Consider the following 10,974-nt stretch of genomic DNA (forward strand, 5'->3'; position numbering starts at 1 on the left):
ACCTATCTAAATCTGATTAACAGAAGCAACAATGACAATTTTTACCTTTCTCATAGATAACAGAATTCCTCTACTCTCTTGAGTTTTACAACAGCAAAAATATAAAACCTCATGATATAATGCAAAACAAAGGAATAAAAATATGCTATTTTCTTTTCCTACCAATATCACATGAACTATCAGGGAAGAACAGTCTAACTTCTCCCTGTGTCAAGGTATCCAAAATGCTTGCAGTACATGTAGGAAAAATCACTGACAGCAAGCCACTGTCTTCCTCAAAACTCTCCTCCATTTCTTAGTCCTTCTCCACCAGAAAGCTGAAGCACTCACTCTGGAAGTCCTCTGAGAAAAGCTCAGCATTTGATAATCTATCCACTGTGACTCTGGCAATCTACTGGGAAATGCATTGTTTCACATTCCTGACCAGAGGCTGGAAATATGTTCAACTCCTTTAAAATAATACTTCTTAAAGGGTAATTCTTGTTTGCTAAGTTTATCTGAAATAAATTCAGTTCGAACACTGTATTCCTAGTTCGAAAACATTAAGATAGCATTAAAGTAATTTTATCCTCCAACTGTACTGCTGAGAGGGACTACCAGAGACTAAGTAATCCAGAAGAGGGGATTTACTTGTTATAGTTCATAGGTTGGGAAGCTTGAGATTAAAGCACCAGCATCTAGGAGGGTTTTCTTGCTGCATCATGACAGTGCAGAGGGGAGAAGGGCAAGAGCACAGGTGTGGAGAGATCAGAGACAAACTTAAGAACCACCCTCTGTGCTAACTAAATCTACAATATAGCACCAACCCATCTGCCCTCCTGATTCATCACGTTTTAAAGGCCTCACCTCTTACATTATCAATACACATGTGTTTGTAACATATGAAGCCTGTGATGGATGAGGGACATTCAAACCATAGCAAGGACCTTTAGTCTAATCTCCATCTAATCCCTGGTTCCCTTAAACATTTCCAGACTGGGCATGGTGGATCAGTATTTAATCCAAGTTTGGGAAACAGGCATGAGGACTGATATGAGTTTGAGGGCAGCCTGGGCTACAGACTGGCCCCATCTCCCCACCACACACACACACACACACACACACACACACACACACATAGCTGTTACACATTCTGAAACGTAGAACATCCCAACTGACAGCATGATGAAGGAACATTTCTGGACTATTCGAAAACTTCATTCTCACTATATTGAAACCTTTTGCCTTCTGCCAATAGACATGTTTTCTTATCCCTGTAACTATGAAGTCATTAGCAGTTTGGTTTTCCAACTATAAACTTCATTCTGTCCTACATATTTAAGGTCTCCGATGATCGTGAAGGGTTGGCAAGACATGGTATCCCAACCTACTGCACATCTACATCACATTAAATTTTAGAGAACCCACACATCAGTCCTGAAAGCTAGTGAATGTAAATTAATCCCTGAATATCAAAGGGAGTAAGAATTTCAAGTGCTTACTTCCTCTTCATTATAAGTTCATGAATAAGTCCTTTATAAACATCTTAACTTTCAATGGAACTCCATCCTTTCAGTTTCACAAACCATCTCGTGCTCAAAAACTGGCCAGGAGGAAGATGGGGGGTCCATGGCAATTTATTCATTATTCTAAATCATCTTTATGAAGGCAATACACACTTAAAACATCCTCAAGCAATTAAAGCATGGGAGCGCATTAACTAACACTTTACTGGTTACAGCGACCAAGTCATTCAACTTCTTTTCTCTTGCTTTTTTTTAAATTACACTGATGAACCAGTGGCAGCAATTTCCCTTCTTTGTGAAGCCTGTGAGTGTCCATTGCACCTCCGATAAATGTCCCGTTGACAAATATCCTTGGAACCTGTTGAATAAGCAAAAATTAAATGAGGCCTAATCGTAAGGGTCAGAACCAGTCCAATTTTGGAGAGAAATAAGGAAAAGCAACTTGCCGAAAACTGCAATAGTAAAAGAGGTCAGGTTTAAATCCAAGACAATCTAATTCTAAAGCCCTTCCTTCTACACACCACTTTAATTTTAAAACACAAAATAAGACAAGCACTATGAGCCACCATGAGGTTCAGCAGGGTCTGCCTGACTTCGGGGGGCTGAGTCAGAAAGGCTCAACTTTTTTTTTTATCTGTCTCTTTCTTTAGGCCAGATCCTAAGTACACTTTCTTCTGACACTTTGTGCTTCCCTCCTTTCCCATCTATGGCTGATTGTTTCCCATGTGTCTGACCTCTGTGCTGGCTTAAACAGCGTGGCTTTATTTCCTTTCCTCCTCCATTCTTCTCCTTCAGGCAGCTACTGAGGTTTTCAGCGCGCCTGACCCAGGAGTTTGTCTTTTAAACTCTAATAAAACTGTCCTTGAGCAGAAAGGGAGGAGGGAGGAGGGAGGAACGGAGGGAAAGCTAGGTAAGTATTAATAATGTTTAAATGGTTCCTTTCTACATGTTTACCAATGTTTTCTACAAACCTTTAAATAAGGACAGTAGCAACAATGAATATTTTTCTGACTATTCATATCATGAAAAGATTAAAAACTTCCAGAAGCTAGAACAAAGAGTACTAAGCACAGATAAGCACAGGAGGTTGGAGACTGATATTAGTCTGTACTGTCCAAGAGGGGAAGGATAATTTTACCTTGCAAAGACCTCCAAAAGGACCTTAATATTCCACAGACATGCATTCATGACAACATTAGCTGCCTCATCCATCCATCCCCTCCTCCCTCCCTCTCCCTCTCCCACCCTCTCCTCTCCCACCCTCTCCTCTCTCTCTCCTCTCTCTCTCTCTCTCTCTCTCTCTCTCTCTCTCTCTCTCTCTCTCTCTCTCACACACACACACACACACACACACGGTAAACATAAAAGTTAAAATGAACTATGCCATTTCCTATTCTATGAGCCTGGTTTCTTTGTACATCTACCATTTCTTTATCAATGTGAGATCCACAGAAATGCCAGGTTTGCTGTTTCTAGCAGGAAAGTCTAGTGTCCAGGGACTGGCATGTCACCAGCTTATCACCAGGGGCAGCAGGGCTTGGGGTACACTCACAGTTCTTTCTCCAGTCATCTTATGAAGGGCATCTTGAAACTGGCTACCATATTCCAGCATATCCAATTCTACAGCTTTATAGTTGACATTCATGTCATGGAAAATCTTTTTGGCCATTGAACAGTAAGAACAGGATGTTTTTGAGAAAATCACCACACAATTGTTAGAAATTGTTTCCTGAAATTAAAAAGTAAAACATTCTCATCTTAGATATTTCCTTTTGAAATGAAATCATAATTAGTGGCAGGAATTTGATTTTGGAGTGCAGAGCACAACTCTGTGCTCCAATTAAGTTCCTATCATCTATCTATGGTATCTATTATAATATTATTAGATATTATAATAATACCTGAGGATATCGTTTTTCCAAAAGCTGGCCATTAGAAACAAAAATGTATCCAAATAGTGCCTGAGAGTAGTATCAAGAACAAATACCAGTGAGAAACACTCCTGCATATTCCCGATGTTATAAAGTCATTTCAACTTCACTGTTAGTGTCTTAATATAGGTCCATCCTGTAGGATTTAACCTGCTCAAGGGAAGAAACTGAGGCACGGGAAGATAAGTAACTGTCAGCTGTCCTTGGTCAATAAACAGATATGAGTCCAGGTAAATCCAGCCCTAGAGTCCAGGCACTTAATCTATATAATACTTCTCAAATGTTTAAGAGGTGTTTACTGCTTACTGATGACTTTCATAATGTGTCAGTTCTCCTTAAAATGCACAGCATCCCCAGGTGTGAACAAGAGCTCATTTCCCCATTTCCATACAGTAAAAGATGTAAACTATGCCTTCCAGCTGATCCTGGAAAAGCTACTTCCAGAAAAACTTGTTCACTGGTTGAAGCTGAAATCATAAGCAATGTTCAAAATGACTGTGATAGCAGCCTGGGTTGCAGTGTTCTCCAGGCCTTCACCACAATGCCTGGCCTTTGGGATGTGTCTGCACAGCCTATGAAGTGTTCTTGTGTTCTTTATCTTGATGTCCAAGTCCTTTAGACAAGTTCATCAGACAGCACTGGCATCCACGCAGATTTTCAATGGACAAGTCCGGCACCTGAGCACCTGCCTGGGTGGTCCTTACATGGCACAGCATAATCAGGGACTTCAGACGAAGACAAAAACACAAAGTGCAACACCCAGACAAAGTGCTTCAGAACTTATAGGCACCCTGAGGGGTCAAGGGATCCTGGGTCATCTCCTAGATGTGAGCAGGTTGGTCTACTTTATGTTCTTTTTCCTGCTTACTAAGTAGTTAAAATTCTATCACAGGAAGATCAGCCACACCAGACAGTATACTGCACTGATGAATCAGTTTTACAGATAACAAAATTGAGCCTGAGAGGGTGCTTGTACTTTCCTCAAACTCCACATCACACCCAAAGCCAGTAATCTTCTACCATGCTATTTAGGCTAGAGGCACGCTAGGCCTCTCATTTGGATGTGAAGCAATGAGCACACTGAGTGCTCCCATGGCACAGAAACCCTAATAAAGAGATTCCAAAGTGAGTGGACCTCAAGATGATAGTGCCAGAATTCTCACAAACACTCCTCATTGTTGTTCAAGCTAATCCTTACTGAATGTTTCACGGTGCTGTCTTTGTATTTTAAAATAGAGAATACAGCCGGGCGGTGGTGGCGCACGCCTTTAATCCCAGCACTCGGGAGGCAGAGGCAGGCGGATCTCTGTGAGTTCGAGACCAGCCTGGTCTACAAGAGCTAGTTCCAGGATAGGCTTCAAAGCTACAGAGAAACCCTGTCTCGAAAAAAAAACAAAAATAATAAATAAATAAAAAAAATAAAATAGAGAATACCCTGCACAAGAAGTTTCTCACATTGCTGCTGTATTCAAAAGACAGTGAGGTTAACTAAGAAAAAATCGGATTCATTCTGTGCACTGCTGGGGCGCAAAGCCCAGGACCTCATACATGCTAGGCTCTTGCCCAACCATTGAGCTACACACTCAGTCCAAAGCAGTAACAACATACATGTAGAAGATAGTGGGGGGGGGGGAGGGGAAGATACGCTTCATGAGCTTGAAGAAAAGAAAAAAAACATATATAGGAGGAATTCTGAGGGTTTTGTTTTTGTTTTCATTTTTGCTTAGAAAGAGGGACCTCAGATGTATTGTCCAAAGGAGCCTGAAATTTTCTCTCCTCTTGTTTCAGCTTCCCAAGTGCTAGGATGGCAGGCAAAAGACAGCACCATATCCAGCTTAGCGCAAACGTCCTGAGGCAGAATTCATTAAGATTGGCAGCGAAAGAAAGAAACAAGAGACTATAATCATGTATAGTATCCCTAAGAGAATAATTTTATGGGTGATTATTGCTCAGTAGGTTCTGTGTTAGGGCAGAAAGCTGTTAAACAGCTGCCCATGCCAAAACCACACAATAACCCTGGCTCTGAACTTCTAACTCTTAGGTATCAACAGTCTTAGAGCAGGCATGATGAAAAATAAGTAAAAATTTCAACCTCAGAGATGGATTTCATTAAGAATAAATGAATTTCAGAAAAAGGAAGAAGGCACAAGCACATTTTTGAAAAGTTGCTTACTGCGGTGTGAAGTCCTTTCTGGAATAAGATGATCTGACCATTACCATGGGCATAGTTCAAAATACAAAACAGAACTTGGAAACTTTATGGAGATGAATTTACATATGATGTATGTGGTCATCTACTCCCCCTCCTCCCTAATAGAAGAAACACCTTTGAAAAGGGTGATAGAGCCTTTCAGAGATACATTTAAACACAAGGTCTTAGGCTACATGGGGAAGGTGTGCAACTGTTGCTAATAGCGTTTCCTTACTTACTAGGAGCCAGAGCACATACCTCCAGTTAGCAAGGCTCCGATGAGAGACAGCACCGACCTCCTAACCACACAGCACACTGCCTTGCACCAGGCTGGACTAAGTTGCCAAAAATGACAATCAGGGATTCAGTAAGAAATCTTGGTCGCTTAAGTAAATTTTATATTGCCTTTTCTATCTCAGAGAACTATTTGTTGTAAAGTTATAGAAACAGGTCATTCCCTACCATTTTTCTTGCTTTTGACTAAAATGTTTCATTTTATATGACAAGCTATTAAATATATTTTTGTGTAAAATAATATATAAACTTAAAAAAAAAGAATAAATTTCAGCCAGCCCTGACAGGACAGACCTCTAATCCCAGCTAGCTATGCAGAAGTCAAAGCAACACTGCGAGTTCAAAAGTAGTCTGAGTTAGAACAGTTTACAACCAGCCTAGGCAACTCGGGAAGACCCTCCTCAAAAAAAAGACAAGATGAACAGAGAGGAAATTTGATGGTAGAAATTTGTCTAACAGTTCAGGACAGCCTAGATACAATCTCCAGAACTGTTGATTCGAAAACGTCAGAGGAAAGGTTTAGAAAAAAGGTTCTGTAGATAAGAGTGCTTCCTGCACAATCATGAGGACCTGATTCAGACCCCAGCATGCAGGAGAAGAGCCATTTGTGGCTGCATACAGCCCTGTAATCCCAGCATGGGAGGTGGGGGTGAGAGGGAGAACAGAGACGGAATTGCTGGGTGGGGCTCAATGACCACCAGCCTAACTCCACATTGGGTGAGAGAGACCATCTCAAAGGAATAAGGCAGCAGCAGATAATGATAGAACAGGATATTGGACATCCCTGCTCTGGCCTCCACACATGCATACAGGCATGTGTATAGCACACACACATAAACCACATTCTCACACAAGAAGAAAGAAGAAACCAGAAATTTTAACAAAAAAAAATTGACATGACTTGTCACAAGGATAATTTTTAAAATAAATATGGATTTAGTAATTGTTTCCCAAAGTAGATCAAGCCTGGACACAGAGTGAGTGTGTTAAATGTGTGAGACAGTTCTACCCCTCCATCGCCCCCATCACTCACTTGGATCTGGTTCACAGGCGTAGATGCTGACTTCCCTACAGATGAGGATGTGCTGTTTCCCATCCTAAAACAAAGAAAAATACCAGCTCAGCGAGTGAGGTGCCCTCTACCCCCTTGTTTCCAGTGGATGACAACCTTCAATACAAGGATGTCCAAATGCACAAAGCGGGAAAAGTGTTCATCAGCACCAAATAAAGTACTTGTCTGTTAACACCAACAGGAACCATTGCTTATCTAAGTAGCCTTTCAATAAATTTCACCTGATAAAACCAAGCTCTATGTGTGAAGTTGAGTACACTCTTATTCAAAAGTAAATTCATAATCACCAAATACCAGATACTCCGCCCTAATGAAGCCCTGATGGCTGGCATTAAAATGTGTTTTGAATTTCTTCTGAAAACATAAAAAAAGTCGGGGGGGGGGGGGAGGACCTGGAGAGATGACTCAGCAATTAAAAGCATTTGTTGCTCTTGCAGAAGACCCAGGTTCAATTCCCAGAACCCACATCCACCTTGCTCATAACCAACAAGCTGGAAATCTAGCTTTAAGAGATCTGATGTCCACTTCTGGTCTCTTCAAGCATGCACATCTGCATCATACACTCACATAAACATACATACATATAAATAAAACAATAACTTTTAAATATACAAAACCTTTGTGGACACTGTGAAGCAAAGACCCTACAAAGACTAAGGGAATAAAGGTTTTCAATGCATTAATCCTATAGTTCCCAGTTTCTCCATCCACCAAGTAGGAAAAATGATGACTCCCACTTAAAGGGAGTTGTGAAGATTAAATGACTGGTGTATATATACACAGAAAGCAGAACCATATCTTACACAGAGTAAATGTCAATAATACTTGACATGACTATTTACTTCTGCATATGGGGCCTTCGTTACCTTAGCATTTGTTATCCAAAACCTAGAGCTGAAAAAAAGAAGCATTTGAGTCAGGTGTGGTGGCGTACACCTTTGATCCCAGCACTTGGAACGCAGAAGCACTGGAGCTCTCTGAGTGGAGGACTGCCTGGATTACACAGTGAGTTCCAGAACAGTCAGGACATGTAAAGAGACCCTGTCTCAAACGGATAGACAGGTGGATGGGTAGATAGGTAGGCAGATAGAGATGGTAGATAGATGATAGATAGATAGATAGATAGATAGATAGATAGATAGATAGATAGATAGATAGATAGATGGATGGATGGATGGATGGATGGATGGATGGATGGATGGATGGATGGATGGATGGACGGACGGACGGACGGGCGGGCGGGCGGACAGACAGACCATCATCAAGTCTTTCCATTGGGTCTGAGACCTCATTCACTCACTTTTCTTGATCGGTTAGCAAGGTCTGACCACACTCTTGGAGCAAATTAGACATAATGTAAACTACTAACCTCTCAAAAACATTCGTTAGGCAGGTGCTGCAAAGGAGAACTGCTCAAATATCTAAGGAGTTATGCAGAACTTAAAGTCCAAATCACTTCTAATATCTTTTTGTTTGTTTTTGAGATAGGGTTTCTCTGGGTAGCCCAACGTCCTGGAACTTGCTTTGTGGACCAGGCTGGCTTTGAACACAGAGATCCACTGACCTCTGCCTTCCAAGTACTAGGGTTAAAGATGTGTGCCACCACACGTGGCTACAAATGGTTTTTAAAAATATTTTTATTGTAAGATTTTTGTTTGTTTTATGTTTTGGGAGGTTTTGTTTTTTGTTTTGAGACAGGGTCTCTCTATGTAGACCATGCTGACTCAGAACTCAGAGATCCTCATGCCTCTGCTTCCCGATGCTGGGATTAAAGGCCTGCATCACCATGCCCAGCTTTAAAATATACTTAGGATTAAAGAAAAAAATGTCTCCTTTCACAAAAGCAATTCATTCCTTGTGGATATATTTATAGAAACTTTAATCATGTTTAAGTATAAAAGTAAGGTATTTTAAATTTAAAAATTCAAGGCCCCAGTCAAACAAAGCATTTCTTAAATCATAGTTCTGTTTGAGTGAATCCCCATTAAATAGTCTTTTCCTGCGCGTGGTGCCCCTGGATGATGAATTTCTGTTTTGCACAGTCATTCTGGAAAACTTCAAAGAAGTTGCAACAAGCATCACATCCCATTACAACAAAGATGAGTTAGAGACAAGAATCACTGCAACTAAATGTGCGTTTCTCATTGATCCCCAACAGATTGACAAGGAAACCTAGAAAACAAAAGCATGTGTGTGCCTATACCAGATGGAGAGAAGGTAGGAGCAAGCGGGAGGCTCAGAAAGACTGTTCTATTTGGAGGAGGCAGCACTGAGAAAAAGAAAAGAAAATAAAAAAAAAAGCTGGCTGAGTTTCTCAAGTCCAAAACAGTAGAGAAAATAAGGTGGCCTTGGCCAGGAAGAGTGCTGGATGGCATCAATCCAGTCTATTTGGGGTTTTCAACTCTGAAAAAAAGTACTTGTTTTATTTTGTTTTGATCTCTAATCTAGCATTTACCTCCTCCTCAAACCTAGGCAGCATTTACAGCAAATGAACTCTTCTAAGAAAATGATAGGGCCAAGCAAGCACATTCTGAAGTATTACTCCCTTCCCTGCCAGAGAAAAAGTTCCAAAAAGGTACCCCTATCTTTCTTGAGGCAGTCCCATCAGTTTCTATTTGAGCTTTCCTATTAAAGAATGGGCAGGCACCGAGTAAATGCACAATAAACACTTTGCCTCAATACTAGTCAAGCACTAGTATAGATACACCCCGACATATCCAATAGGAAATAGTTCTAAGGACCTGTCAACAACTTAACGTCACGCGATTGGCGCTTTCAGAGGAAGTCTCAGGAAGACAGTGGAGGAATGGAAGCACTGTAGCGGGGACTGAGAAGTCTTGATAGCCGCCTAGGCCAAACCTGGTCGACCACAGCTGGGGTGTCAGGCCAGGGTATGCCAAGGAGGAGAGCCCAGCAAAGCAACACTGCCATCAAGCCAGAAACCACATCTACAGGATGCCAGAGTTACTAGCTGCAAAACCATGGCCATTTAGAAGCAACAGTCATGTTCACTTCCTGCGACAGGACAGCCAAGAGGTAGCATCAAAATAAGACGTAGCATCAAAACAAGAGCGACTGGCTTAAAAAGTTCCCACAGCAGGGAAGACCTTTGTCATGGTCCCCCGGGTGTACACTGAGCTAAAGCTGGGTATGTAAAGCTCCGAGTAGAGCGTCTGGTATTTGTCCCCCAAACCCGGCTCGGGCTCCCGGGGAAGGTCCACACTAACACTACCGCACGGTCCCACGGGCCACGCAGGCCCGCCCCGCCGCGTACCCCGAGCCCGCAGCTCCAGCCGAGCTGTGCCGCCAAGCCAAGCTGCTCCTGCTCGCCACCAGTCGCCTCCCCACCGAACTAGCGCTGCGCCAGGACATGGCCAAGCGTCCCGGCAGCCGCGGGGAGAGCAGCCGGTGAGCGCGACCACGATGCCGGGAGTCCGCCCCTCCCGCGGCCTCGCCCCGCCCCGCCGGGCTGCCCGCGCCACCGCCGGGCTCGGGGAGCCGCTGTCCTTCCCGGCTTCCCGCCTCCCCGCGCGCCCTTGAGCCCGCGCGCCCCCGAGCCTGCCGGTGCGCAGCCTCGGCCAAAGAGAGAGCTGCTCACCTGCTCGCCGAGTTCTTCCGATCTCTGCCGAGTTCTCCCGAGCCCCACACTCCGGCATTCAGGGTTGAGAAAGGCTGCGTGGAAATTAGTCCAGGCAAGGTGGCGTTGTTCACCTGTGGGTGGTAGTACAATCACCGCCTCCTGTCAGACAGGTTTATGGTGTGAAAGAAGGGCCGGAATGTCATTTTAAAGTTATTGATAAGGAGCCCAAAGGGAGGTTGGATTTTACACTTAGAAAGTAAAAGACAAAGACAATCTAATATTGAACTTTCTTTCCTAAGATGGTGTTTTTAAGATTAACTGAAATTGGGAAACGAACTAGCCCAGAGATACTTCATCATGGCTTTGACAGCCATGACCGCCACAGCTCCTGATGACAAACT

At 42.8% G+C, this 10,974-nt stretch overlaps 1 protein-coding gene across 1 annotated transcript; it reads right to left on the reverse strand.

The window, feature by feature from the left end:
* Window positions 1-1,600: 1,600 nt before the first annotated feature.
* On the reverse strand, window positions 1,601-10,464 carry Glrx2 (glutaredoxin 2). The gene is made up of 4 exons (XM_038348870.2): window positions 10,268-10,464; window positions 6,955-7,018; window positions 3,058-3,234; window positions 1,601-1,863 (listed from the first exon to the last, which is right to left on the reverse strand). The coding sequence occupies exons 1-4, from the start codon at window positions 10,363-10,365 to the stop codon at window positions 1,729-1,731; spliced, it is 474 nt and encodes a 157-aa protein (XP_038204798.1). The 5' UTR covers window positions 10,366-10,464; the 3' UTR covers window positions 1,601-1,728.
* Window positions 10,465-10,974: the final 510 nt, after the last annotated feature.

This window comes from Arvicola amphibius, chromosome 12 (genome assembly GCF_903992535.2).
Source record: "Arvicola amphibius chromosome 12, mArvAmp1.2, whole genome shotgun sequence".
Lineage (NCBI taxonomy): Eukaryota > Metazoa > Chordata > Mammalia > Rodentia > Cricetidae > Arvicola > Arvicola amphibius.

Coding starts and splice junctions, on each gene's coding strand:
- Glrx2 (XM_038348870.2), bottom strand. CDS start 10,365: ATGTCCTGGCGCAGCGCTAGTTCGGTGGGGAGGCGACTGGTGGCGAGC. Junction 7,019..10,267: donor GCTGGAGCTGCGGGCTCGGG/GTACGCGGCGGG, acceptor TCTTTGTTTTAG/GATGGGAAACAGCACATCCT. Junction 1,864..3,057: donor AGATGACTGGAGAAAGAACT/GTGAGTGTACCC, acceptor CTTATTCAACAG/GTTCCAAGGATATTTGTCAA.